General features: G+C 53.1%; 1 protein-coding gene and 1 long non-coding RNA gene across 2 annotated transcripts in view; both read left to right on the plus strand.

Moving 5' to 3' along the window:
• The window catches only part of LOC131278899 (anthrax toxin receptor-like), a 56,857-nt gene extending 44,172 nt beyond the window's left edge, over positions 1-12,685 (plus strand). Inside the window, exons 11-16 of the mRNA XM_058299538.1 lie at positions 5,327-5,396; positions 6,306-6,384; positions 6,825-7,295; positions 10,109-10,135; positions 11,421-11,504; positions 12,620-12,685. Of these exons, the coding sequence (XP_058155521.1) occupies positions 5,327-5,396; positions 6,306-6,384; positions 6,825-7,295; positions 10,109-10,135; positions 11,421-11,504; positions 12,620-12,685 (797 nt within the window). The remainder of the gene's footprint in view (positions 1-5,326; positions 5,397-6,305; positions 6,385-6,824; positions 7,296-10,108; positions 10,136-11,420; positions 11,505-12,619) is intronic.
• Positions 12,686-12,789: 104 nt separating this feature from the next.
• LOC131278998 (uncharacterized) lies at positions 12,790-22,117 on the plus strand. Its single transcript, XR_009186343.1, has 2 exons — positions 12,790-12,869; positions 21,796-22,117. It is a non-coding gene; the product is annotated as an uncharacterized lncRNA (long non-coding RNA).
• The last annotated feature ends 5,003 nt before the right edge of the window (positions 22,118-27,120 follow it).

Here is a 27,120-nt window from a genome sequence, read left to right on the forward strand (position 1 = left end):
AAACCCACTTTATCATGATGAATAAGTTTTTAAATATGTTGTTGGAATCAATTAGCAAGTATTTTGTTGAGGATTTCTGTACCCGTATTCATTAGGGAAATGGGTCTGCAATTAAAAAAATTTTTGTAATATCTACATCTGGCTTTGGTATTAGGGTGATATTGGCTTCATAGAATGAGTTTGGTAGCATTCCTTCTTATTCCATTTTTTGGAAAGAGCTTGAGTAAGATTTGTATTAATCATCTTTGAATGCTTGGTAGAACTCACCTGTGAAACCATCTGGTCCTGGGCTTTTCATTTTGGGAGTTGTTTGATGACTGTTTCAATCTCTTTACCTGTGATTGGTTTGTCAAGGTCTTCTATATCTTCTAGGGTCAGTGTAGGTTGTTCATACATTCCTGGGAATTTTTCCATTTCATCTACATTGTCTAGTTTTTTGGTGTACAGTTGTTCATAGTATCCTCTTACAATATCTTTTATTTCTGTGGGATCAGTAGTAATGTCCCCATTTTCATTTTTTATTTCATTTATTTGCATCTTCACTCTTTTTTTCCTTGTCAGTCTAGCTAAGGGTTTGTTGATTTTGTTAATCTTCTCAAAGAACCAATTATGAGTTTTGTTAATTTTCTCTATTGCTTTTTGTTCTCCATTTCATTTATTTCTCTTCTGATATTTGTTATTTCATTACTTCTACTTGCTTTGGGATTCATTTGCTGTTGTTTTTTTCTTCTTGATTTTAGCTCTTTCTTCTTTTTTAGTATAAGCATTGAGTGCCATCAATTTCCCTTTCAACACTGCCTTCACTGCTTCTCATATGTTCTGATATGTTGTGCTCTTGTTTTGTTTTGAGATATTTATTGATTTCTATTGAAATTTCTTCTTTGGCCCACTGATTATATAAGAGTGTGTTGTTTAATTTCCATATATTTGTGAATGTACCCTTTTTCCACCTCTTGCTGATTTTCAGCTTTATTCCATTAAGATCAGAGAAGGTGCATTGTATAATTTCTATCTTGTTGAATGTATTGAGATCTGCTTTTGCAGAGTTAAAATGGCAGCTACTGGGTGCTTTCCAACTTGAACAGGTTCAAACTTTAACTGTTTTTAGGGTTATATTTTAGCCAGCCGTGTTTACTAATCACTACGTGAATTCAGGGACCAACTATCTCTTCCTCCCCCATTTTTGGGAAATGGAGCTTCCAACTCCAGCCATGGAATAGCCCTTGAGGCAGCTTCTCCACCAGTGGAGAATGGACACTGGCCTCCATAGTGTAGAGTGCTCTACTCATGAATCTTCTCTGCAGATGGTAGGTCTCCTCCTTCCATTCTTTCAAGGATGTTGCAGGATGCTCATCTGCTCTCCTAGGGCCCCCAAGCAGGTGCTTTACATAGTTCTGGGAGATCACCAACTGCCTTGTAGGATGAGCTAACTCTCAGAGCACCCTACTCTGCTGCCACCTTGCACCTCCTCCCTCTAATGTATTTTTTTCTAATTTTTCATACTTTATTCCTTGTATGAATAGGTTAAGAAAGTAGAATTTCCCCAAGCACTGATTTATAGATAATGTGAAAAAGCAGCACACAAAACAAAACATTCAGTTTCACAGATAGTTACATTCAATGATCACTTTAAATGCAATTTCAACTCTCATTTTAAGCTAAGTGCAATAATAATTTAATACAAGATAGTTAAATACACACACAACCTGTATATCCTGAACTACAAGTGGTTTCTGTGGCCACATATGCTTTTAGGCAAGTACACATTTCCACAATGAACAAGTACTAACAAATATATTAATAAAACACTACCCCAAATGCTTATCCTGCCATCAGCTTTTTAAGCAATGCCATTCATGCTACTGAAAGCATTTCTTTTTAGAAGATTTAAACTGACTTGGGAAACTCAGTTGTAAAGCTTGACAAACAGAATGTATAAACCCCAAAGATTTTAAATTAAAAAAAGCCTACCAACACTGAGGCATTTACATGAAACTTAGTTTCTCAAAAAACAAAACACTCTTGCTATGTGAAGAAAATTAAAACAAATGACCACTTAAGACACTTAAGCATTCTCTAAAAATACCGTATTTTCCTATATCATCATCTACTTAAGAGAAACACAAACCAGTTCACTTCATTAGCAATATCAGAGTTTTGTCTAGAAACTTAAGAAAATATAAAAAACATGTCTCAGCTATCACAGGATCAAAGGTGCCATTTACTTGTCACATATAAAACAGCTACAATATAGCCTACAATGACAAAAAAGGACACCTAACACATAAGTACTTCTTCATCATCTAGTCAAAAGTCAGAAGGAGTTACATGAATTGCAAGGTACTTTGACTTATATGTGATCATTAAAACCCAATGACAATATAAAGACAGGCAATTAAAGACTCAAAAGCTCTAAAATTGAAGACAGGAAAATAAAGGCTGAAACCTGTATGTTTCTCCAGCTTTCATTTTCATGGTTAGATATCCAGACCTTACTATAGGAAATATGCAGTTACTATATATATTTGACCCAGAAGATAAGGAAGCTTTAAGAAGTACAAAAAGGATCAAGATCCATAGTTTGTGTGATCAAATGCTTTTCTAGCTTGTTTCAATTCTTCATTCATAGTAAGTCTTTAGCTCTAGCAAACTTCCTTGGGTCCTTTCGAATCAAGAAGATGATATCTTCAACTTGTACTTGACCTTGTCTTCCAACTGACATTGCCTTGTGAGTCATCTCAGTGATGACCTCTATGACAAGGTCTTCAAGAATATCCACTGACTCAGTATAAGGATTCGGGTCATCCCCAAATCCATACATCATACACTGTAGTTCCTTAGAAAAAAGTCTCTATTACCCTGTCCACCTTCTGCACCTCCTCCAATTTCTTCATTTTCTTCCTCAAATGTGGGGTCTTCCTCTTCATCTTTCTATTTTTAATTTCATCCATTGTGTCTTTAATTCCCATAAGCTCTGTTACTTTTCTTTGCAGTCTCAAATTGGTCTTTATGCTTACTCAGTGTCTTCTTAATACTCTTTATCCCTGTAGTCATATTTTCTTTCAATTCTTTGAAGTGATTTGGGAGTGTTGCATGATTATCATTCATTAATTTTCTTAAATCCTGTATATATTCAGGATATTTGGTCGGTTCCTTTGGCTGGGCCATCTCTTCCTGCTTCCTAATATGGCTTGTAATTTTTTGCTCATGTCTAGGCATCTGAATATGTCAATCAATTTGCTCTGATAGCCAATTTCTTCTGTTGCCTGTTTGCTGCCTCCCCCCCCGCCCCACCCCAGCTCTTCTTTGATACTTGGTTCACCTTATTCTGAGTCTTTAAAATTACCCAGCTTAAGTTATCAAAACCGGGCCAGGGATTCACTAATGGTGTGCAGATTTTCTCCCAGGAATTGGGGTTAAGAGAGTCCTTAAAGCAGTTTTTGTCCATGCAATTTCCAGACCATCCAGCACATGGTGTTTCTTGGGAAACCTTTCCATGGAAGTGTTTCTTTCGACCTCTACTTTCCTGTGTGGTGCAGTCAGAGCTGAAACTCACAGCAGGCTTTGCTGGCTGAATTCATGGAAGAGAAGCCTTCTGATGCCCCTTCCCTTTTCCCTTGAAACAGCTGGCAGGGAGGAGGACATCTGTTCCCCCCGCACTGGGCTGCAGTGAGCCAGGCTTTTACCCCAGCTTAATATCTTGGGATGGGGGAGGGGAGCCCTTTTCAGCCATGGTGGGCATTTGATAGCTCAGGTTTCTTGTTTTGGGTTCTTCATCTCTCTGTCCCCTGCCCTCCTGGGAGTTGCATAGCACTGTCCTGGTCTGTTGACTCCCAAAGCAGGTCCCTAGGACAGCTTTTGGCCCTTTCTCCATTGTTTTTGTGAGAGAGTTGAGCCCTACCTGCCTACTCCAATGCCATCTTCCTGGAACTCAACTAGCCTAGTTGAAATGAAAACATTCCACGAGAGCCACCCCTGTGAGGGGGCTGGCTTGCCACCTCCAGGGTCCCTCTGCTGGAGAGGGCAGCACTCCCAGCAGCTCTGAGCACAGCCCTCATGGGCTGCAGGTGGTGGGAAACCCAGCCTCCATCCTGCAGAGAGACAGTGGATGACGCTGCTCACCCTCCTTCCTGGGTGCAGCTGGGCCCGGGCCTTGGAAAGCAAAGGTCCTGCTCCTCCAGCCTGGGGGATGACTGTGAGGCCAAGCCCCACTCAGAGGGCGGCTTTGCAGTGCTCTTCACCCCAGTCCAGGGGCCAGTGAGCATCCAGGCTGCAGACTGAGAGGTGCCCCTACAGCTGTGGACCTGCGCTCAGCCTCCTGTGCCCCAGTCCCAAACCCCACAGTAACCGAAGGCTAAAGGAAAGCCAAAGCATCCAAAATCCCCTCCCATGTCAGGCTTCCCCATTGCAGGAAAGGGCACCCCTAGCCACTCAGTCCTCTCCTCCAAAGCTCACGGCCCCCTCGTGCCTCTTTGCTTCCCCCGCATCCAGCCACCAAAAGTCCTGCTGCCTTCAAGTCCACAACACCCCGGGATCTGTCAGGCCCTGGCACACTCGCTGTCCTTGGATAAAGCCCACGCTGCCCGTCCTGCTCCCTCCCTTCCTCCCTGCACAAGCACGAGTAGTTCTGACCTCAGGACCTTGGCACAGGCCCCTCCACAGCCTGGAAGATTCCTCCCTCAGACCTCTCCCTGGTGGCTTCCTCACCTGTTGGGGCTCAGAGCAAGCACTGCCTCCTTGGAGAGGCCTGATTTTTAGTGAAGTTTCAACAGCATACAATCGTTGTGAGAATCGTAGAATGAACTTGAAATACTCATCACCTACTGTCAGTAATGGCCCACCCATGCCAAGCTGGTGACGTCAGTATCCCCGCTGCCGCTTATTTGAAGCAAATCCCAGACATCACGTCAGTTCATCTGCAAATATCGTAATGTCTCCAAACGAGAAATTGTACCTGTAAAAGATGATCCAGGCCACCCGTTCTCAGAGGATGTCCCTTCACTTCCGTGCTCTGTGCCTTCCCCGTTTTTGTTGTCATGCACTTCACACTCCCTGACATTTATTTTGTTCATGGTTCTATTTTATGGGATTGCCTCCCCATCCAGTCACAAGAACGTTCCTGCCTTGAGAACGTCTCTCTGCCTGCCTTGTTTCTTTTAAATACCATCGGCTGCCCAGTGCCAGGGATCCCACAATTTCTCAGAGTAGACGATGGCCGAAGGAGAGGCTGGCCCTCTGCCAGGGTCCACTTGTCTGGCCGAGGGCAGCAGGAGGTGGTGGATGGATGGACGTGCACTGACCTTCTGCTGTGGGTTTTCTCTTTTAGATAAAGCAGCAAGCTCTTCTGGAGACAATGTCATAACTTGTCCTGGAGTAGAACCTCAGATACTTGGAAAGTAAGTGCCCCAACCTGGGGACCCTTGTGGCAGGAGACCAGATGGGCAGTGGTTTAGGGGTCCTGGGTGAGGACACCCTCGGCCAGGGCACCCGGGGAGCCCTCTGTACCTACCCTGATGGGTGGTCCTGGGGGTGGGCAGGGATCCGTGTGGCCCAGCTCTGCTGAGGATGGCAGGAGGTGGAGGGAGCCTGCCTTAGTTTCCCCACTGCTGGGACATCTAGCAGCCATGGGTTGTCTTGACAAGAGGGATTTCTTGGCTGCCAGTGTTGGGGCTGAAAGCTGGCTCCCTCCAGGGTGCGCAGCGCTCTGGTGCTGGCAGCCGGCAATCCTGGGGTCCCGTGGCTCCCCCACCACATGGCCGTGTGCTCTCCTCTCTCTGCCGGTTCCCAAGGACTTCCAGCGTCTTCTCCTCCAAGTGGCTTTCCCTTGAAAGCCCTCAGTCACAGCACTAAGGGCAGTCTCATTCCCCTGACCGCAGCATAACGATGTCCTCAGAAGTTCCACTGACGCTGGGTTACACCCCAGGACTGGGTGCAGGTGGTGAACATGGTTTCTTCTGGGGCACACGCTTCAGCCCATCCGGTTCCAAAGGGCTCCTGCCACTCACCAGAGCTGAGCCCATGTGCCCTGCCCACACAGAGGAGCCCAGGGAACCCCCCCATTGCTGCCACTCACGTGGCACGTGGCCACACGGTGCACAGACGATGCTGGGCTCCTGGGGCCGGCCGTGTCCCTCGGGGCCTCTGCACCAGGCCGACCTCGTGCTCTGGGGAAGGAGAGCTCGCCCCATTCTCTCCACTACCCCACTGCCTTGCTGGCAAAGTCACTGCACCCAGGAGAGCTGGGGGCCAAAGTTCAGCCACAGAGGGGACCTGGTTGTCACCGGCCAACCCCCTCTGTGCTTTAGGCCCATCTTCATTGAAATCAGCCTCAACAAAGGCATAACCTTCATCACCAACAACCTCAAATTCAGTGGAAAGGACTGCGTGAGTACTGGGTGGGGACACCCCTGTCATGGGGCCCACTGGCCCAGCTCTGATGCAGACACACTGGGGGGCAGCTGGCAGCCAGGGCGAGTGGTTAGGGCAGGGGTCCACCAAGACCAGAGTCCAGGCCTGCAGCACCCCTGGCTGTGTGGGCCCCAGGGCCCACCCCTCCAGGTCAGGGATCAGGCAGGGGGATGGGGCAGCCTCCACCACACATGGCGTCCGTGGCCCTGGGCACTGCCGAGGTGGTCTGGGCATCTGGCCATGGACTCCTGGCCCCCCTGGGGTCCTCCGAGGTGGAGCGCCTGAGGAGAGGAGGAGCTGGGGGTGGAATGCCAGGGGACGGGAGCCGGGAGGGGGCCACCCAGCCCCAGCCCAGCCCTCGGCCACACCTGTTCTCTGGCATCCACGGCTGGATGGTGATGGTGGCCCTTCCACAGGGGGAGAATCCTGCTGCCAAACCCACCGAGGGCAAGGCTGGGAACACAAGCAAGGTCAACAGCCAGCGCCTCATTGAGCAAACCCCTGAGAAAGCCCCTGAGATGCCCCAGGAGGCCTCCCCAAAAAACCTCCTTGGAAAGGTCTCCGAGCAGGCCCCTGGAAAGCCTCCTGAGAAGCCCCCCACAAAGCTCTTCAGGCATCTTGCAGCCAGAGCCCTCGAGTGGCTTTCGAAGTACCACAGTGGTGATGCGGACAGCAGCAATGAGCGCACTGACCAGGAGGGGACCCCCGAGGGCGAGGGCGGTGGTGAGGAGGCTGAGCCCCGTGGCTTGGAGATCCCCTTACCACCACTTGTTGAAAGCTTCATCAGCACCGGCAGCAGCGACTTCCCCTGGATCCCCGTGGTGGCTGGCGCAGCTGCCCTGCTCTTCCTCCTGCTGCTGTGCTGCTTCTTCTACCTGTGCTGTCGGGTGAGTGCCCCTGCTATGTGAGCAGGCAGATGAGTGCCCTGCTACGTGAGCAGGCAGGTGAGTGCCCCTGCTATGTGAGCAGGCAGGTGAGTGCCCCTGCTTCATGAGCAGGCAGGTGAGTACCCCTGCTATGTGAGCAGGCAGGTGAGTGCCCCTGCTCTGTGAGCAGGCAGGTGAGTGCCCTGCTACCTGAGCAGGCAGGTGAGTGCCCCTGCTTCATGAGCAGGCAGGTGAGTGCCCTGCTATGTGAGCAGGCAGGTGAGCGCCCTGCTATGTGAGCAGGCAGGTGAGTGCCCCTGCTGCCTGAGCAGGCAGGTGAGTGCCCTGCTCTGTGAGCAGGCAAGTGAGTGCCCTGCTGCCTGAGCAAGCACCTGAGTGCCCCTGCTGCCTGAGCAGGCAGGTGAGTGCCCTGCTGCGTGAACAGGCAGGTGAGCGCCCCTGCTATGGTTGCATCTCCCAAGACTGACTAAGGCTCAGGCTCCATCACCCCCTGGAGCCTAGAGGTGCCCTGGCCTCCTGCCCCACCTGCCATGGGGTGCTCACGGGGAGGGTGTGCATGCTGGGCCAGGCTGCTCCAGTGCCCACGGCCTTTCTAGAGGTGACCAGAATCAAGTGTGCAGCAGGGCAGCAGGAGGCCAGAGAGGAGTGCTCCTGGGCTAGGAAGGAGGGGACTTCGAGGGGCTGGAGGACCGTCCCGAGGGCTGCAGGGAGGAGGAGGAGAAGGGGGGGCAGAGAAGGAGCAGGCGGGTCCCTGCCCAGGGAGCACTCAAGGGAAAGCCTGTGGGGACCATCCCACAAAGGGCTCTTGGCTTGGGGTGGCCTCAGCCTGCCTGGCCTGCCCCAGCCCTCCAGGGAGGGGCGGTGTCCCTGTGACAAAGGAAGAAACTGAGGCTCAGAGGCAGCTGTGCTGGCCACAGCCCCGCAGGCATCGGTCTGTGCCCCGCGGCTCTGAGCAGGGTCCCCACCTCTCCCAGGGGCTGAGGCTGAGCCCAAACCGCACCTTCCAGCACAGGTTATGTCTTTTTTTAAAATATTTAATTTTAAAGAAGCTTTATATTACATAAATGCTACATAAAAAATATATACATAAGGGATTCCCATAAACCTCACTGTCTCCCCCTCCCACACTTTCCCACATCAATGACAACCTTCCTTAGTGTAGCACATTTGCTAAAATTGATGAACACATATTGAGGCATTGCTACTAACCATGGACTCTAGTTTACATTACAGTTGACACTCTGTCCTGCACAGTTTCGTAGGTTATGGCAAAATCCATAATGCCCTGTACCCATCATTGCCCTGTCCTGGAGGACAACTCCAATGTCCTGAAATTCCCCTCATGTGACACCTCTTCTTCCCTCCCCCTCCCCTCAGACCCTCTGGTGGCCACTGCCTTTATATCAATGATAGAAGTTCTTCCATTGCTAGAATGTCTATAATAGAATAGTAATAAGTCTACTTTAGTCCAGTGTTCATTCCCCAGTCTTGAGGATTTGACGATGGTGATGCAGTTTCTGATTGAGAGGGGCCCTGTTTCCCAGGTGGTAGGTGGATGTTACTCTCTTGCTTGCAGTTGCAGACACTCTCTGCTCCTTGGGATGGGCGTTGTCCATCATCATCTCCTTGTTAGTTGTGCTGGATGAGTCCAATGAGCTGGAGAATAGGTGCTGCAACTCTGCTGAGATTCAGGACCCAATTGGCACATGGATGGACCAAAGATTTTAAGTCTCTGGAACATACATTTAATAAGTAGAGTGCTAATGATATTTCAAATAAAAGGGACAGAGGAGCCTTGTTTAGGGAAACTATTCAAGAGTCTAAGTCTGTTACACTGAGGAGCATAGATTCCAGAGTAAGGCCAGCTGATAGGGTGCCTAACTCCTGAGCTGCTCTGTGCTGCTTTTGGTGTTTGGGTGTCTCTAGCTCTTAGGAGCCCTGCTGTTTGAGGCATTGTTTACCATGGCAGTCAATGGGATCCTGCTGAGCCTGCTGAGATGCGCAGAAGTGTAACCTCTGGAATGGCCTTCTGATTCACTTTGAAATCTCTTAGCCATAAAAACTCATTTGTATTGAATATTTCTCCCTTTTGGTCAAGGTCTTTGTCTGCATGCGTTGTTGGTTGTTGGTTGGTGTTGGTAATAATCCCTTGGTGCCAGGGGGGCTCATCCACAGGCATTATGTCCCATGCTGGGAAAACGATAGTGTGTTTATATGCTGAGTTTGGCTTTCAGAGAGGCCACATTTCGGCAACAAGGAAGCATTCAGGAGGTAACTCTTAGGCAATATATAATGTTAGGCTAAGTTTCAAATTCACAAGGACAGGTCTGTAAGTACGGTTGTCAATATCGAGGGCCTGGCATCATGGTCTCTCCTCCTTCACTAGGCACTGCCCTTGTACTTGGGAGATTCTTGCCATGCTGTTAGAGAATGCAGCAGCCCTCCCCAGGATGGGAATCCAATATTCTTTTGCTTACTGTGTGGGTCTTCAACCATCCAGACAGTGAACGCTTGAACATATTCATATGCCTTCGAGGCATGCCCCAGGTGGACCCCTTCCCACATTTCTGTAACCTACAGCTTCTTTGAAAATAAAGTGGAAAAAATAAGACCCTGGAGGAATATACAGGAGAAATTATTACTGTACATACAAGACAACAGACCTTACAGTGATGAAAGACACAGTGTCTAAAAACTTTTTATATTATGTCAATTTTTAAAGGTTTTTTTTGTATTTTACTTGTTATTTTAAATACTAGTATTATTTCATTATCTTATTAATCTTATTTGGCTATGTCTTTTTAACTTTCTAGTGTAAAAGGGAGCCGGACCCATGTAGGGTAAGTCCTAAGTGCGTCCTGACTTCCTGTGAGCTCATCTGCCATGCACCGAGCCTCCTGAGGCCCATGGAGGGGTCCGCTCCCGCCCCAGGAGCTCCACTGCCTGTGCCAAGAGCCTGCAGAGCAGGAGGAGGGGGTGCAGGGGTGGGGGGATGGGGACTGCTAGGGTAGCCAGGCGTCCCCCTTCCCAGGCTCCCACCAAAGGGGCAGTGTGGGCAGCCTGTGGGGGGTCTGCCATGGGCCCTCCTGAGACAAGTGGGACACTTGGCCCCTGCTGGCTGGCAGGATGGCACTTGCCCAGGACTCAGGGAAGCTTCTGGAAAAGGAGCCTCATGTTGCAAGGACCCAGCTCTGGGATCTGCCATGCCCTTTTCTTAATCACGGTCTCCTGGTGGGCAGAGGGGCCTGGCCAGGTCAGCCCTTGGGGCCTGCAGGGCTGAGGGTGGGTGAGGGAGCTTACCTGGCACAGAGCTGCGAGGGACGCCCACCCGGGGGAGCCCAGGGCCGGGTTCAGGGCAGCAGCCGTGGGGCCAGGTGGGCCTGGGGCAGTCGCGCTTTCAAAGCTGGAGCCCGGTGGCTGAGGGGCGTCCCCTGCCCATGTGCGGACCCCTGGCTGGCCCAGCACGTGGTGTCTTCATTTGCCAGGGCAGCTCTGACAAATGCCATGCACCAGGTGGCTTGAACCCGGAGGTCACTGCCTCTGGTCTGGAGGCCAGAAGTCCAGCTTTCTCCCGGATCCGCAGGGTTCCAGTGCCAGCCACTGCAGGCCTCGGGGTCCTTGGCTGGCCTCTTGCCTCGGCTACATGGCGCCATCCTTGGTCCCCTCCATCCTCTGCTTTCAGGCTCCTCCCGAGTCACGTTTCCTCCTTCATGAGGCTCCTGGAGTGTACAGAGCCCCCGCTTCTCTTTGGCCACCCATCCAATAGTGACATCCTGGGCACGTCCTGTTACAGACGGCTCCCCCCAGAGAGCACGGCTGCAGGCGTGAACCCCTCTCTTCTGGGGCCCTCAATCCAAGCCCCACACAGGGCACAGCCTCAAGGCAAGGCTCTGCCAATGGGGGTGTCAGACGAGCAAGGGGACAGGGAAGCTTTGCAGCACTTTGGGGACGAGCCAGATGCCGTCTTGTTTGCCCCAGAGGATGCTCCCTGGAGGCGCGGGCTGTGGATGGAATCCGGGGTCCCTCACTCGATTGTTCCTTATTCACCCCACAAACATCGGCTGAGTGGCAGCACAGGCCCCCCCGGTTGTGCCCCCCTGGAGCAGGTGCTTTCTCTTCCTACAGACAGTGTGCTGCAGCCCGCCATGCCCCATGATGATTACCCGCTGCTGTGACTGCCCGGGCACTGGGCATGTGAGGCAAATGGAGGTGAGGAGGGCTGGGGCAGGGGAGAGGGTGATGGTTCAGGTGCAGAGGCCCTGCTGGAAGGCTCCACCTGGGGGAGTCCAGGGTTCAGGGCACTTTGCTTCCTCCCTGGGTGCCAGGGGGTCAGTGTCCCAGGCACTCCAAGTCGACCGAGCCCAGCTGCCCCTGCCCCACCTGGTTGCTGGGTGCTGGCAGGCAGCCCACATCAGGCAGGTAACCGGTTGCCACCCAGGTTTCCTCAGCTCAGGTGTGGCTCAGGTTTCAAACCCCAGCCAGCGGTGGAGGGAGAAAAACAGCCTGAGCCACAAAGAGGGGTGAATGAGTCAGAGAAATAGAGACTTGCTGAGCAGCCGCTGTTAGCGCCTTCTCAATTCTCTGGAGACACCGCAGCTGTGCCCAGCCCAGCAGCAGCCTTTTTGGCAGAATGAGGACAAGAGCTGCTGGCTTCATGGCTGGTGACACGGGGTGCAGGGCTGCAGGGAGGAGGAGCCCCAAGACCCCATCCTTAAGTGACCAGTGCTGGGCCTTGAGTCCTGGGAGCCCAAGTCTCAGCCCTTCACCCCTCCCTGGACATGCTGCTGCCCACCTGGTCGGGAGAGCCCTGCCCAGCCGAGGGTCCTGGGGTGAAAGGGCCACCTGGAGGACAAGAGCCCCAACCTCCTGCTGGCTGGGCCCCTCCGTCCTGCTCTTGCATCTGCTCCGTGCTCCTCTGCAGCCCTGGAAAGCACTGGAACAGCCAGCCTTGCCCTTGTCCTGACACAGTGACTTGTTCGGCCTGCTTGGCCCAGACCTGCCCCACCCTGTGACTCAGGCCAGCCAGGTGCTGCCCTCCACTGGCCCAGGGCTCCTTCTGGACTGTTCTCTTCCCTTCCCACCCCCATATCAGGAACCTGCCCCCGAGCTGGGCACGGGACCTCCCACCTGGCCCCTGCCTGCCCCCTCCTCCTCCACCCCAGCTCAGGCCTCCCTGCAGACTGTGGGCTCCTGCCCAGCTCCCCGCACTCCCCAACTGCCCCCTCAGGGACCTCTCCTGGCTCCTGGTGTAGCCTACCCGACCTGGGAACTTGTCCCCTAAACGAGCCACTGACCCCCCACGCCAAAAGGGTGTCTTGTTCCAGATTCTGACACTTAGCACAGCGACCACCATCCCAGCAGTCACGCAGGCCACCAGGCTCCGCTCCTGAGCTCATGCGGGTTCTTGGGGCTCAGCGGGGGTGCCTGACCCTCTCTGGACTCTGGACGTGTCGCTCAGCTGTGCCGCATCCTCATGCCACGTCTCCTTTGCAGGGCAAGCTGAACCTCCTGTGTGCCCTGTTGAGTCGGCGCTGCTCCCCAGTGCGCCTGGTGCGGTCCCCGTTCCAGTGCATGGTGAGCAGGCGCGGTGCTGCACCCGCAGCGGGCCCACGCCCCAGTGCTTTTTCTCGTGATGCCTGCCCACAGGCAGGGGCCCAGCCCTGGGAAACGGCCTCAGGAGCACGCAGGCCCCAGGGGCCGGCCGTGGCTGCCCACACGCTCCTTCCCTGTGGTCTTGGATGGGCGGGGGACTGTCCAGGCTGGAGGCTGAAGGGCCACGGCCAGAGTCAAGGGCAAGGGGCTGCAGAGCAGGGCCGACCGCCGGCTCCAGCACTCCTGGCCCATGAGCCACCTGGGCCTGCAGCCCTGGGGGTCAGCTGGCTGGCTTTATGCCTCCCAGGAAGTGGCCTCCCACGTGGGGGCCTCTGGGTGCAGCCCCCACGGGCTCTTCCAGCTAGCTACGGTCCCCTGGAGTGGGCTCCCCGGCACAGGGGGTAAATGGCAGCGCTGCGTGTGCACCTGGAACCAGGGCAGTGCTGTGCCCATGGTGGACCTCCTGGGCAGCTGCCCTCAGGGGGCCCTACATTCCTCCCCTCCAGCCCCTCCTCCAGCTCAAGCCTTGGCGCTGTGGTTATGTGCAGTTGTAAAGACCGGGAAGCAGGAGCACAGACAGGCTCGTGCCTTGCCCCACCTCACACAGCCTCTGCGGGGCGGGGATGGACAGGGACCCAGCAGCCTGGCTCTGGAGCCCAGCGCCCTCCTCACCCTGCACTGCCTGTGCTCGGGTCAGCACTTGGGATCTCGTGTGGTCATCCTACATCACCTGGCAGCTGTGCCCACGTGGCTGCGGGCCCCCTGACCCAGACTGCTGTCCACCCTGTGCGGCCTCCCCCGTCATGCTTTGTGCAGGTGGGGCAGGGGCCCTGGAGGCGCCCAGCCCTTGACCGCCATGTCTGTGGCTCCGGTGGTGCTCCAGGACTGCTCTGGGCTGGGGCACAGGCTCACTCTGGGCACGGGCCGAGGCCCTGAAGGTCACTCACCTGGCGTCCTCACCTGGGCGCAGGGAGGCAGCCGCCCACCCCTGGCCGGCCCTCACTCCTGGCCTGGCCGCCTCCTCTGCACCTCCCAGGTGTGGAGACAGAGGCTCCGCCTCAGTGAAGGGCTGGGTGCTGCAGGGGGCAGTTCCTCTCCCCGCAGAGCCCCTGGCTGGCCTGCATCTGGCCATCAGGTGGACCCTGGGAACACCTGGAAAGCACGTTTCTGTAGTGGACTGGGCTGTACGTGCAAGGCTCTCGTGGGCACTGGTGTCTTGATTTCCACACCATGTCCCAGCAGACTCCTTCTCCATGGGAATCCGCCTGTGTTTGTGGGCCTTGGTTGGAGCGTGTTGGGGTGGGGCTGAGACTGCATGGGTGCCCAACGGGCAGCTGAGTCTTGTTCTTCTCATCCTGCCCATGATGGAGCTGGACCAAAGGGGGCACAGACGTAGGGCTGGGGAAATCCTAACGTGACAGTGTCCTTCCACCAGCAATCTTTAGAAACATCTCTGCTTGTGCCTCTGGACTGTGATGGCACCTGGCTCCCCTCCCTCCCACTTCCCCAGGAGATCCAGAAACAGGGTCCAAGCCCTAGAGCCCTGGACGCTGAGGCTCCCTATCAGCTCTGCCGGTCCCTTCAGGAAAGGTCCTGAGCTGTGCAGTAGCGAGCTGAGGAGACGTAATGGTAGTTGGCTTCACTTGGCAATCGCTGATGGCCAGAGAAGAAGGAGAGTCACCCCCTCCAACCTCACATCCCTTCACCCCCTCATGCCCACGCCACGGACTCAGGATCCCTGCAGCCCCCAGAGGGCTCCTCTCCTGGGTGGAGGTGTCCAGGCGCTTACATCTGCCCCTCTATCAGCACCTGTTCAGATCATTCCAGGGTGCCCCTGCAGCCCCAGGATGGGCATGATTGGGGCGAGAGACTGCAAGTGTCCCGTAGACCATGCCCTGAAGGAAAGCAGAGGGACCTGCAGCCCTTGGGGAGCACCAGCCCCAGAATCAGTTGCTCGTGTTCTAGAATAAATGAGCAGAAATAAAGGAGTGAGAAACAAAGATAAATATTCCATTCTATGCCCAACAGCGACAAAACCCAAAGTTCCTGTAAATAAGTAGAACTCGATGGATGTTATCCCAGGGTGGCATGCTCTGGGTGAAGGGAGAGGCAGCGAGCCTAGAGAGAGTGGGAAATCAACATGATCTTCATCAACCCAGTGGTCAAGGTGCTCGTGATGATACTTAGTGTTGGTGCAGAGAGAGGGTGGGGGACGGACACCTGCCTGCCCTGCAGGCGTCAGTGTGTACAGGATCAGCTTTCTGAAGCACTTATCATCCTATGCCTGGGCCTGTAGATGCAGCACTCTCTGTGGATGGAGGGATAGATGGATGAATGGGAGGATGGATGGATGGGTTGATGGGTGGATGGGAAGGTGGAAGAGTGGGTGGATGGATGGATGGGAGGATGGATAATGGATGGATGGGTGGATAGATGGAGGTGTGATGGATGGATGAATGAGCATTTATGGTTGGACAAGGGCCTGCAATGTTACTTTTGGTCATTTCTCTGACACCAAGAGGCATGTTTGGATCTGGCATGTATGAAGGCACAGAAAACCTCTTTGGGGGACAATTGTGGAAGGATGGAAGGGGTCCCTGTAACATTTCCAGGGGTGACCATAGGAAGAACTTTGTTTAACCAGTTACTACTTGTGTAAACTTGGCCTAGTTTCTTAACCTCTCAAAGCCTCACTTTTCTCATCTGAAAAACAGGGAAAAATAATAAAACTCCCTTGTGCTGCAAAATACAAAGGCCACACACCAACCAGACCCAGGCAGGAGCCCCTCCCCAGCCCAAGAGTCGCAGTCCCCAGGCCAGATGAGTAGAGGGTCTTGTGGCTCAGGGTCAGTGCTGGGGGAGAAGTGCTGTGATTGCAGGTAGGATTGGGAAGTCCCAGGAGGCACAGGCATTTTATTTTATTTTTTTATTGATTGAAATACATCACTCATACATAAACATACATAAACAATAAATGTATAATAGTTGTGAACTTACAAAACAAGCATATATGACATCAAACAAACATATATAACATCTCGCCCTACCACCAATAACTTGCATTGTTTTTAAACCTTTTCAACTAATGATTAAAGAGCATTGTCAAAATATTACTATTAAGCAAAGTATTTTTCCCCTAACCAATCTGATTATTATCTTTATATTATTTATATATGAACATACATAAACAATTAAGTGTATAGTAAAAGTTGTGAACTTACAAAGCAAACGTGCATGACATCATACAGGGGTCCCATACATCAACCCTCCACCAACACCTTGCATTGTTATGAGATGTTTGTTACAAACTATGAAAGAACACTGTCAAATCTCACTACCAATTATAGTTACTATCTTACACTTGGTGTGTTTTTCTCCCAACCCACCCTATTATTATTTTTTAAATGTATTTTTTATGACAGAAGTTGTAAACCTATAACACAATCATGTACATGTGCAGAATTCCCAAACAAAGCACCCCTCCATCAATACACCACAATGTGGTGTGTCATTTGCAACAGATAAAATAATATCATCTGATTACTGCCATGTCCATACTGTACATTTGGCTCACATTTCCCATACTGCCTCAGAATCAACACAGTGTATCTTTTGCATAGATGCAAGAATATCGTGTTGTTACTACTAACCACAGTCCATAGGTCACTCCAGCCATACCTTTCCCATGCTTCTCCACATTCCCATCGCCCTGCAGTAGTAATATACATTTGTTCTAGCTAACAAAGGACACTCTTGAATCTGTACCATCAACAGCAGTTCTCATCCACCTCTTGGTTTACTGTGCTACCCAGTTCCTAGATTATTCTCAAGCATTCTGTCAGTGGCATTTAAAAAACTAGACTACCATTTTCAGTCACATCCCCATTTATAAACTAGCTGTTACTCACTGTGTGTTACCATCCACTCTATACATTTCCATGATTTTACAGTAAAGCTAATTAAAACTTCTACATACATTAAACATCAGTAGTCCACTCAGTTCTTCTCTTATCTCCTTTAAGAATCCACCACCTACCACCAGGTTTTGTGCTACATTCAGCTCACAATAGGTTGGCTTGAAGGGAAGGCAACACAGAAATAAAGGTAGAGACACAAGAGGGGAGAGAAACCTGAGACCAGGGGACTCATGGCTTCTGGAATGAGAGCCTCAACCCTGGTTTTCCCATTGCATATATTGGGAAACTACCAAGCAGTTGTTTGCTATCTGAACTACAACATCATTTACAAAAACAGGAAACAACTGCAACATCTAACAACAGCTACATTTAACAGGTGTAACATTTACAGTAACAAACAGGTAAGCCAGTTTTCCACAACAGTCTTGAAGATATTTTCCAATAATTTCTTCCAGAAGTTTCATGGTTCTTGCTTTTAGTTTTAGTTTCTTGATCCATTTTGAGTATGTGTCTTGGAGTTGGTCTATTTGGATTTTTTCAGATGGGAGTTTGTTGTGCTTCTTGGACAGGGATATCTATGTCCTTCAATAGGGTTGGGAAATTTTCTACCATTACTTCTTTAAATATTCCTTCTGAATCTCTGGACTGACCATGTGATAGCCAGGCCCAACAGACTTGCAAGTCCTATACTCTGGTTTATTGGACTTACCCCACTCAGTGAACATGGAGGTGAAAAAGGTCAGCCACCACACCAGGGAACCAAGAGTGCCTACAACCGAAAGCAAGAGGATTGCATGCAGCATCCATGTGGAATCTAAGCCCCCTCTTGATATAGATGTGGAGTGGACACAACCATTCTAAGGTCCATAGGATGGAGGAATAGAGTATGAATTAGAGTGGACTTACTGATATTCTATTCATGAACTATTGTGATTAGTAGTAATCGAAGAAAATGTGGCATTGGTGTGGAGAATGTGGCCATGGTGGCTGCTGGGGGTAGGGAGTGGAAGGAAGAGATGTGATGTGGGGGCGTTTTTGTGACTTGGAGTTGTCCTGGGTGGTGCTGCAGGGACAGTTACCAGACATTGTATGTCTTCCCATGGCCCACTGGGTGGACTGTGGGAGAGTGTGGGCTATGGTGTGGACCATTGACCATGAGGTGCAGTGGTGCTCAGAGATGTATTCACCAAATGCAATGAATGACAGAGGGGGTTGTGGTTATGGGGGGGGAGGAGTGGGGTGAGGGGGGTGAGGGGTATATGGGGGCTTCATATTTTTTTAATGTAACATTAAAAAAACAAATAAAGACCAAAAAAAGTAAAAAAAATATTCCTTCTGCCCCTTTTCCCTTCTCTTCTCCTGCTGGGACACCCAGGACACGTATGTTTGCATGCCTTTTGCTGTCATTTAGTTCCCTGAGACCTTGTTCAATTTTTCCATTCTTTTCTTCATCTCCTCTTTTGTATGTTCACTTTCAGAGGCCATTTCTTCAAGCTCACCAATCCTTTCTTTTGCCTCCTCAAATCTGCTATTATATGATTCCAATCTTTTTTAAATTTCATTGATGGCACCTTTCATTCCCATAAGGTCTGCTAATTTTCTATGTATCTTTCAAATTCTTCTTTGTACTCATCTTAATATCCTTAATCTCTTTAGCCATCTCATTGAATTTATTAAGATTTGTTTGAACATCTATGATTAGTTGTCTCAACTCCTTTATGTCATCTGGAGGCTTATCTTGTTCCTTTACCTGGGACATAGCTTCCTGTTTCTTGGTGTGGATTGTAATTTTTTTGTCGGTGTCTTTGCATCTAGCTTACGAGGGTATTTTTTCTGGGTGCCGTTTTTCTCTCTAGTTTAGGGCTTCCTGCCCTTTCTCCCTTGCTGGTTATGCAGTAGGAGCCAAGCATGTAGTTGGTCCTGTAAGCTGTGGAGGCTCAAGCTGCCCTCATTGCACCAGGGACCAATGAAGCTTCTTCCAACTTTCTCCTTTGCCAGGGACAGGGACAGAGTCATAGCTGTGTGGAATAATCCATGTGCAGGCCTAGACTGTAGTTGCCCAGAGAGACTGATGGAGCTTCACATCCCTTTCTCCCCTACCTGGGGCAAGGATGGAACTGCAGGTGTGGGCAGCAATCTCTGCAGTGCAGGTCTAAGATGACTGCAGTTCCCCTGGTAGTCTTCTGATTTTCAGTCTATGCCAGCCAGAGTTCCCTGCTGTTGCCTGTCTAGGCTGGTGCAGGGCTCCTCAGCCTCCTCCCTGCCAGAGGTGGGGCTGAAGCCTAGGTGGGCTGCAGGCTGATCTTTGTGAAAGAAACTGTCAGCCCAGCTTCCCCTCAGGCTGGGGGTGGAGTCAGAATGGTGGCTACTGGCCTCTTTCTGACTTGGGCTGGTTCTCACCCCAGCTGTTCCCAGGGTTATCTCTTAGCCAGCCAACTCTCCCAATCAGTAGCTGAAATCAGCAGTCAACCGTCTCCTCCTCCCCTGTCTCTGGGAAATGAAGCCTCCAATTCCCGTCACAGAACAGCTCCTGGGGTGGCTTGCACCACCAGAGTAGGATCATCACCTGTGTCCATGGTTTGGCCAGTAATTTCCCAGAGAGGCTGGCACAGGTCCCTGCAGCTTCCTCCCTGCTGGAGGTGGCACTGGGGCCGAGGCTGGAGCTACAATCTGACCTGGAGGGAAAGAAGCCAGTTCCCACCAGCACTGGGATCCTCAGTCTGCCCCGCTTCCCCTCATGCCAGGCGTGGAGTTAAGATGGTGGCTCCTGGCCTCTTTCTGACCTGGACAGGCTCAAACCTTAGCTGTTCTCAGCATCATACTGTAGCTGACTGAGTTTACCCATCAGTAACTGAAGTTGGTGCCCACCCATCTCTTCCTCCCCCATTTTGGGCAAGTGGAGCTTTCAATTCCAGCCACGGAACAGCTCCCGAGGTGGCTTGTGCCTCCAGTGGAGGATGGGCACTGGCCTCCAGGGTGTGGAGCCTGTACTTACGAGTCTTCTCTGCAGATGGGCAGTCTCCTCCTTCCACTCCTTCAAGGATGTGGCAGGATGCCCTTCTGGTCTCCTGGAGCCCCCAAACAGGATCTTCAGCTAGCTCCAGAGAGCTCTGGGTGTTTGCTAACTATCCTGTAGCAGGAGCCGACTCTAGGAGCTCCTTACTCTGCTGTCATCTTGCTGGTTCCCCAGGCGCAGTCATTTTTGATGGAAATGAGACTTTGTGGAGGAGGTAAAATTTGGGTTATCTTTTAAAAGATGAGTAGATGAGAAAAAAAAGGGCATTCCACAGAGAAGAAGAGTGTATATAAAAGCTTAGAGATGGGGAGAGCTTAGTGAATGTAAGATTTGGCCACATTCTGAGCCCCCTGAGCAGGCTACCCTGGTCCCTGACACGGTGGGATTGCTGCAGGTCAGCACAGGCACCATGGGGCCAATGAATGACCCCAGCCAGGGGACAGCAGGTCTCTGACCCAGGAGGCGTCCACCCAGCAGCAGCGTGTTCGCGTGCTGGAAGGTTCTCCGAGCACTCCCGGGCAACTCGTGGCCCCCAAATCCAATACCCACTGTGTCCCTGGTTGGGGGTCAGGCCCCGTGTCTTGCGGAGGAAAGCCCTGAGCTTCCTGAGGTGCCAGGCCCCTCCTCAACCCCAGCTGCGTGGGGCTTGCTTCCACCTGCCTCCTGTGTCCTCCACCGTCCCTCGTGCATGAGGCCCTGAGGTGACCCCACCACACAGGACAGGCCCTGGTGTGTGCTTGGGGTGTGGGGAGAGACGCATGAAGTCAGCAGGGCCCGGGGACCTCACATGGTTCCAGTGGCCATTCCTGTGTGGCTTGGAGGCTGTGACATGACCGTTTCCTGGGGCCCCTGCTTGGCTGTCCTGGGTGGTGTCTTAGCTTCCTCCAGCTGCCGTGGAAGTTTCCTGAGCTCCATGGCTTCGGGCACGCACACTGGCCCGTCCTCCATCCACAGGCGGGAGGGGGTCTCCAGGCCCCTTGGCCTTACCTGGTGATGTGCACAGCTCTGCAGGCCCCTCGAGGACCTGGGTGCCCTGGGCTCGCTTTCCAGCAGCCGGGGGGCCACGTGCCTGAGAGCAGGGCTGTCTTGACATCAGGCGCCTGGCTCAGAGTGGGGCATGGGCAGGCCCTCGTGGAAGGCCAGGCAGGCACGGATACACAGGCGAGCTGGAGGACCACGGCCCCGGGCCTGAGCCGAGGGGGGTGGGCGAGCACCCGCCGGGGCCCTGCTGGGCCTGTCCTGCTGAGGCTGGCCTCTGGGGCACCGGGGGTGCTGGGCTCTAAAGGCAGACACCAGGGTCTTGGGGTGCTGCCCGCTGGAGGCGAGCAGGGGTCCCAGAAGGCCGGGGGTCTCCCTTCTCCCAGGGGGCTGCCCGAAGGTGCGGGGAGACCCTTCCTCACTGGAGTGAGGGAGGGGCCAATGTGCTCTGGTCGCTTGCGGAGGCCTTGAGTGGAGGGTGGGGGTCCTCGGCAAGCCCGGGAGGGAGGGGCAGGGATGACAGCAGCGCCGGGGCGGCGAGTGCCGCAGACAGACGCAGGGTCTGCACGGGCTTCCTCGCACAGTGGGTGGGGCAGACCCTCTGCCTTCAGGGGCCCCCTGCATCCCCCAGCCTCACGTCCCGCAGTGGCCCAGGGCCCTGGGGAGGGGTCCTCCTTCAGCAGACACTCACCAGGGCCCAAACCAGGCAATGCTGTGGCCCCAGGGGGAGTCAATGCTGTGGCCCCAGGGAGTCGGGCCACAGGGAGAGGCCAAGGTCAGAGGTCAGGCCTGGGGAGGGTGGGGGGACCCCTGCAGAGGAGGTGACAGCCAAACCTTGTCACCAAGTGGAGTGGAGGCTGGAGGCCAGCACCCAGGGAAAGGTCCACCGATGGGTGCAGGTGTCCTGAGCCCAGCCCACCATGCCAAGGGAACTGCAGCCTCCGCTCCCAAGTCGGATGACCTTCCTGTGACCTTCTCTCTCTTCTCTGCCCTACAGGGGAGGTGCCTCACCTTTGCCCCAGTGAGAGCCCCATGCATGCCGGTGGTCTGCAACCCAACCCTGTGCGCCCCACCCTGCCGCGAGGGGGTCCCTGTTGCAGCTTGCCCGCAGTACTGCCGTCCCCCCACTGCATACCCCCATCCCTCCTCCCGGGCTCTGGCTGCCTGCCCTCCACGAGCCCTGCCTGCAAAGTCTCATCGCTAAAGCACCAAAGGGCCAGGATTGTTGACTTGATGAGATGGACACATAGTTTTGGTTTTACAATCAAAAAGATGTTGGCATTTGTTGCTGATGATTAAAAGAGTTTATTAGATGGTGAGTTTCTGTCCTCTCCCAAATGCATATATGCTCCACCTGCTAGAATAATGCATCCTGGGGCCCTGTGGGGGATGGACATGGATTGTGCCTCTCACAGCACCTCGTCTTCATCCATCTGCCAAACTCTGCTCCATGAAAAAGCCCAAAGAGCCTGTTTCATGTGAATCCAGTCCTAACTTCATGCAAAGAGAAGCCTTTGAATTTCTCCTCTCCTTTCTCCATGTCCCTGGTCTCCCACTTTGGAGTCCCACAATCTGAACGTGTCATAGAAGGTGGTGAGGAGCCCCCAGGGTCACTAGCTGGAAGCACGACTTCTCTGTCCAGGTGCCCCGAACTGTGCCCAAGCCCAGAAGGATTCCACTGAACCATGTCCTCTCCACTAGAGAAGAAAATTGAGTCCCCATCTGGTTCCATCTGCCCCTGCTGGAGAATCCACACCCAAGAAGGATGAGTTTTAGTGAGCAGCGTCCTCCCACCAGGTGTAGCCCATGGTCTCTCCATGTCTGTGAAATCACCAGGCCCCCGAGCCCCCAGAACCGGGCGTGGTGTCCCTGACCACCTCAGGAGGGTCTGCAAGGGCAGCTGTGACTGAGGGCGCCCAGGCATCCTCTATTATATTATTTTTTCATTTAAAAAATTTATTGAAATATATCATTCATACATGAACATACATAAATAATAGGTATGTAGTAAAAGTTGTACACTTACAACACATCACACTGGGCTCCCATATGTCACCCCACCACTAATCCTTGCATTGTTGTGAAGCATAGCAAACTATAACAGAGCATCATCAAAGAATTACTCCTAACTACAATCCATATCTTACATTTGGTGTATTTTTCCCCAACCCACCCTATTATGTTTTTTATTCATAAACCTTACAATTTATCTAAAGTGTAAAATCCATTGGTATAATCAAGAATTGGGTATTCATCATTTCTATCAATTTTAGAGCAGTTTCATTATTAAAAAAAAAGCAAACCACTGTCATACCTATATATTAGCAATTCTGATGACAAATTCTCTTATGTGCTCTCACCATTTCTATTCATTTCCAAACATTTACAAACTACTTTTTGCCATTTCTGCTCAGATTAAACCCAGCTTTCCATTCCCTAACTACACTTTCTTCTTTGGTGACATGTCCTAGTTAGCCATTCTTTATTTTTATTTTTTTTAAGATTTATTTATTTATTTGTTCCCCCGGCACCCCCCCCCCCCGCCCTGGTTGTCTGTTCTCTGTCTATTTGCTGTGTCTTCTTTGCTTCTGTTGTCAGCAGCACAGGAACCTGTTTCTTTTCATTGCTTCATCTTGCTGTGTCAGCTCTCCGTGTTTGTGGCACCATTCCTGAGCAGGCTGCAATTTCTTTCACCCTGGGCGGCTCTCCTTACCGGGTGCACTCCTTGTGCATGGGGCTCCCCTACGCGGGGGACAGCCCTGCGTGGAACTGCGCTCCTTGCATGCATCAGCAGTGTGCATGGGCCAGCTGCACACCAGTCAAGGAGGCCCGGGGTTTGAACCGCAGACCTCCCATGTGGTAGACGGACGCCCTAACCACTGGGCCAAGTCCGCTTCCCAGCCTGTCTTTATTGATCTTACTAGTTAGGAAACTAAACTCTCCACCTCAGTCCTGTCTTCTTGAAACTTTCAGTTGAGTGTAAGGCAAGAACAGGTTTTGGTGTTTAATCAATACTGATTGAAAGTAATAACCATAATATCACCCATGTTTAAAAAAAATTCCTGGAGGGGCCCGTTTCTGCGTATGCAGGTTGTGTGTGCAGGCTTACCCTGGGACAAATAACCATTGACCTTCAAAGCCTTCCTGCCTGGCGTTGCTGCTGCTTGAGGGAGCCCCCTCTCCCCCTCCTGCCCCTCGCCCTCCTGTGCAGCCGAGTCCCCTGTCTGTCCAGCCAGCTCCCAGGACGGGCTTGGGGAGAGCATTTCCCACTCTCCTCCCAGGCTGTCTGTGTGCCAGCAAATCCTCTCCCAAGCTGGTGGTAAGAAGGTTGCTCCTGTGACAAAATGCCGCATAAGGCGAGGCCGAGCAATGGGCCAACTCAGAGCCAGGAGCGAGGGAGAGGGGCTTAAAGCCCTGGGGAGGGGCTCGGCAGTCAGTTTAGGCCCCATTTGGAGACTCGATCCCAGGTCAACTGTGCAAGCGGCTTCCCCACACTGCGCTTCCTGGCTTTCTCTGCAGGATGTGAAGCCTGACTCTGTCAACTCTTTTTTCTGTTTTCTTTTTATTTGTTTCACAAAGACTAAGAGCTTCTGGTTGTATAAATAAGAGAATGCTAATGAGGAGGAACAGGACATTGCACTGCCGGCTGTTGGAGACACTCATCCCGAGGACGTGGCTAGCACGTCCTCCACCCCAGGGGCAGGAGGGGCCACAGGGTCCTGATGTCATATGGGTAGGAGGGAGCTACACCCCTGAGTGTGGTGACCCGCTGGCTGAAGGCCCCAGCAGGCCACGTGCCAGGTGATCCAGGCAGCCCTGCCACTGCAGGGGAGGGCGTGGCAGGACCCTCTGGACTTTGACACCAGCCTGGGGAGGGGGAGCCCCCATGGTGAGAGGGGGGCTTCAGGAGCTCGCAAGGCTGCAATCTTTTTTTTTCAAAATTAATATAGTTTTTTATTATTTTTTTAAATGTTACATTAAAAAATGTAAGAGTTTCCCATATGCTCCCCCCCACTCCTCCCACATCAACAACCTCTTTAATCGTCATGGCACATTCATCGCACTTGGTGAATACATTTTGGAGCACTGCTGCCCCGCATGGTAATGGTTTACGTTGTAGTCACACTCTCCCCCACCCATTCAGTGGGTTACGGCAGGATATATAATGTCTGGCACCCATCCCTGCCATGTTGTTCAGGACAACTCCAAGTCCCGAAAATAGCCCGCATCACTATTGCCTAACATGGAAGCTTCCAGAGACCCAAGAAACCTGCACAACTCTCCACAGGCCACTTCCAGATGCCCCCAGCCTGCGGAGTCCCTCAGTGCCTCTGTCCAAGGGGCTGTTTTCATGGAAACATCAAAGCTGCGCTGCGGACAGCACAGGCCTGACCTGCCTCAGGCTGTGCAGAGGCAGTGGCCCCAGAGCAGAGGACAGGGCTGAGGGGGCGGGGCCCGGGGTTGGGTTGGAGCCAAGGGGGGCGGAGCCCCAGGGGGGGTGCCTTGGCGGGCAGCCAGGCCCAGGGCTCCAGCAGCTGGAAAGCCTTGGGAACCAGCAGCGTTTCCTCCTGCAGTCCCCTGCCCTCTGGGTGCTGCCCGCACCCCCCACAGCCCCTGCATGGAGGACTGAGGGGCTCCCAGGCAGCTGCCCGGTGCCCTTACTGGTCAGGGTCCCTCCTGGCCACCCACTGGTCACGTGACTCCAGCAGAGCTGCTGTCAGGGCCCAGGCAGGGGGAGGGGCAGTTAGGAGGGGGGCCCTGGGGCTGTCAGCGCCCCCAGAGTTGTCTCCACATGTTGGGGACCCTCTGCCTCTGTCCTCATGGGAGGCCTTGGCATCAGGAAACCGAGAAGGGACGAGGCTGGAGAGGTTGGGGTGCAGGGCCCTGCCCCGGGTGGGCCGGACTGGAGGCTGTCTCAGATGCGGCTGAGCCAGGGGTGCAGGGCCTTCCTGCCTCAGCACCAGGTGCCCAGGTGGGGCTGGGGGTCGGGAGGCCTGTGTGAGGTGCAGACGGCTCCCAAATTGTGCTCGTAGCTTACATTCATCTCCTTGCCCAATGGCATGCCCTGGCTTCCGGGTGGACAGCTGAGGGGGCTGTGAGCAAGCAGGGAAGGTTCTGGGTGAGAGAAGCAAGCCCTGAGAAAGGCCCTCTTGTGTGGGAAAAGCCTTCAGAACCTTCTGGATGTGGAGACGTTCGGACCCCAGAAACAAGGAGAGAGGAGCCTGTCCCTCACCGGGTGAGCCCCGGTGACAGGGGAGTCAGGGGAGCAGACCGAGGGCTTCCCAGAGGCCGACCGGGAAGGGAAGGTGATAGGAGCGGGGAGGCTGGCGGCGTGCGCCCCTCCTCACAGACCCAGCCAGGAGCCCCGAAGGGGCCTTGACGGGCGCCTCCCACTGGATCCTCACAGCAGTCTTGGGCGTGCCGGGACAATTCCGAAGTCGCTATGTGCAGGTGTGATTTCCAAATTGGGTGTTATCGAGGTCTTCTCGTAGGGTTTATGCGCCCTCTTAATTCTGTGTGCGTCTTTGCCAGGCTCTGTTGCAGGTTCTGTGTGGAAACTGGGTCCATTTTATGCACATTTTACGTGTGTGGGTGAACGCGTACCAGCAAGCGCGTGTATCCCCGCGCCCTGTTCCGCACGGGTCGCTCTGCTGGGATCTAGAGGCCCTGGGGGCCACCCCCGGGGTGCCTAAAGAATGCACAGCCTGCAGGCCGAGGTCTTGCCCTGCCCTTGTGTGGTCCCTGCGATTTCCTGTCCCCTGACCTGGGCAGGGCTGGCATCAGCCTCCCTCTGCCGCTTCTCGCAGGGGACTCGGTACCTGAGCACCGGCTCTGAGGGCATGGAAAGGAGCCGGCCCTGCACCAACGCCTCGGCTTAATGATTACAGGGACGTGACCCAGCCAGTCCTGGAAGCATCAAACCAGGATTGGCCCAGGTCACTCACCCACTACAAGGCTGGGCTCTGAGCCGTGGTCCCTGGGCTAATGCCCTTCTCGGGCAGACGAGGGCCAGGCAGGGCCAGGGGGAGGTTTGAGTCTCAGCTCCCTGTGGGAGGAGCAGTCATAACAGCCCTGGCCTCGGGCAGGAGCCCTGCGTGGTCAGGAAGGCCATGCTCTCCAAGAGGGGACAGAGAACAGAGCAGGGATCCCTGAGCTGAGAACTTGCTGCATCACAGTCTTGGGGGCATATTAGGGAGCTGGCGGTTCCAGCAGGGCCTGGCAGGAGCCTCTCCAGGGCTGGGCTCCTCCCAGCCTTCCATGTGGGGGAGAACACATATTCCAGCCAATATTTTAAGTGACAGGTGGGAGGGATTGCTAATAC

This window comes from Dasypus novemcinctus, chromosome 6 (assembly GCF_030445035.2).
Source record: "Dasypus novemcinctus isolate mDasNov1 chromosome 6, mDasNov1.1.hap2, whole genome shotgun sequence".
NCBI lineage: Eukaryota > Metazoa > Chordata > Mammalia > Cingulata > Dasypodidae > Dasypus > Dasypus novemcinctus.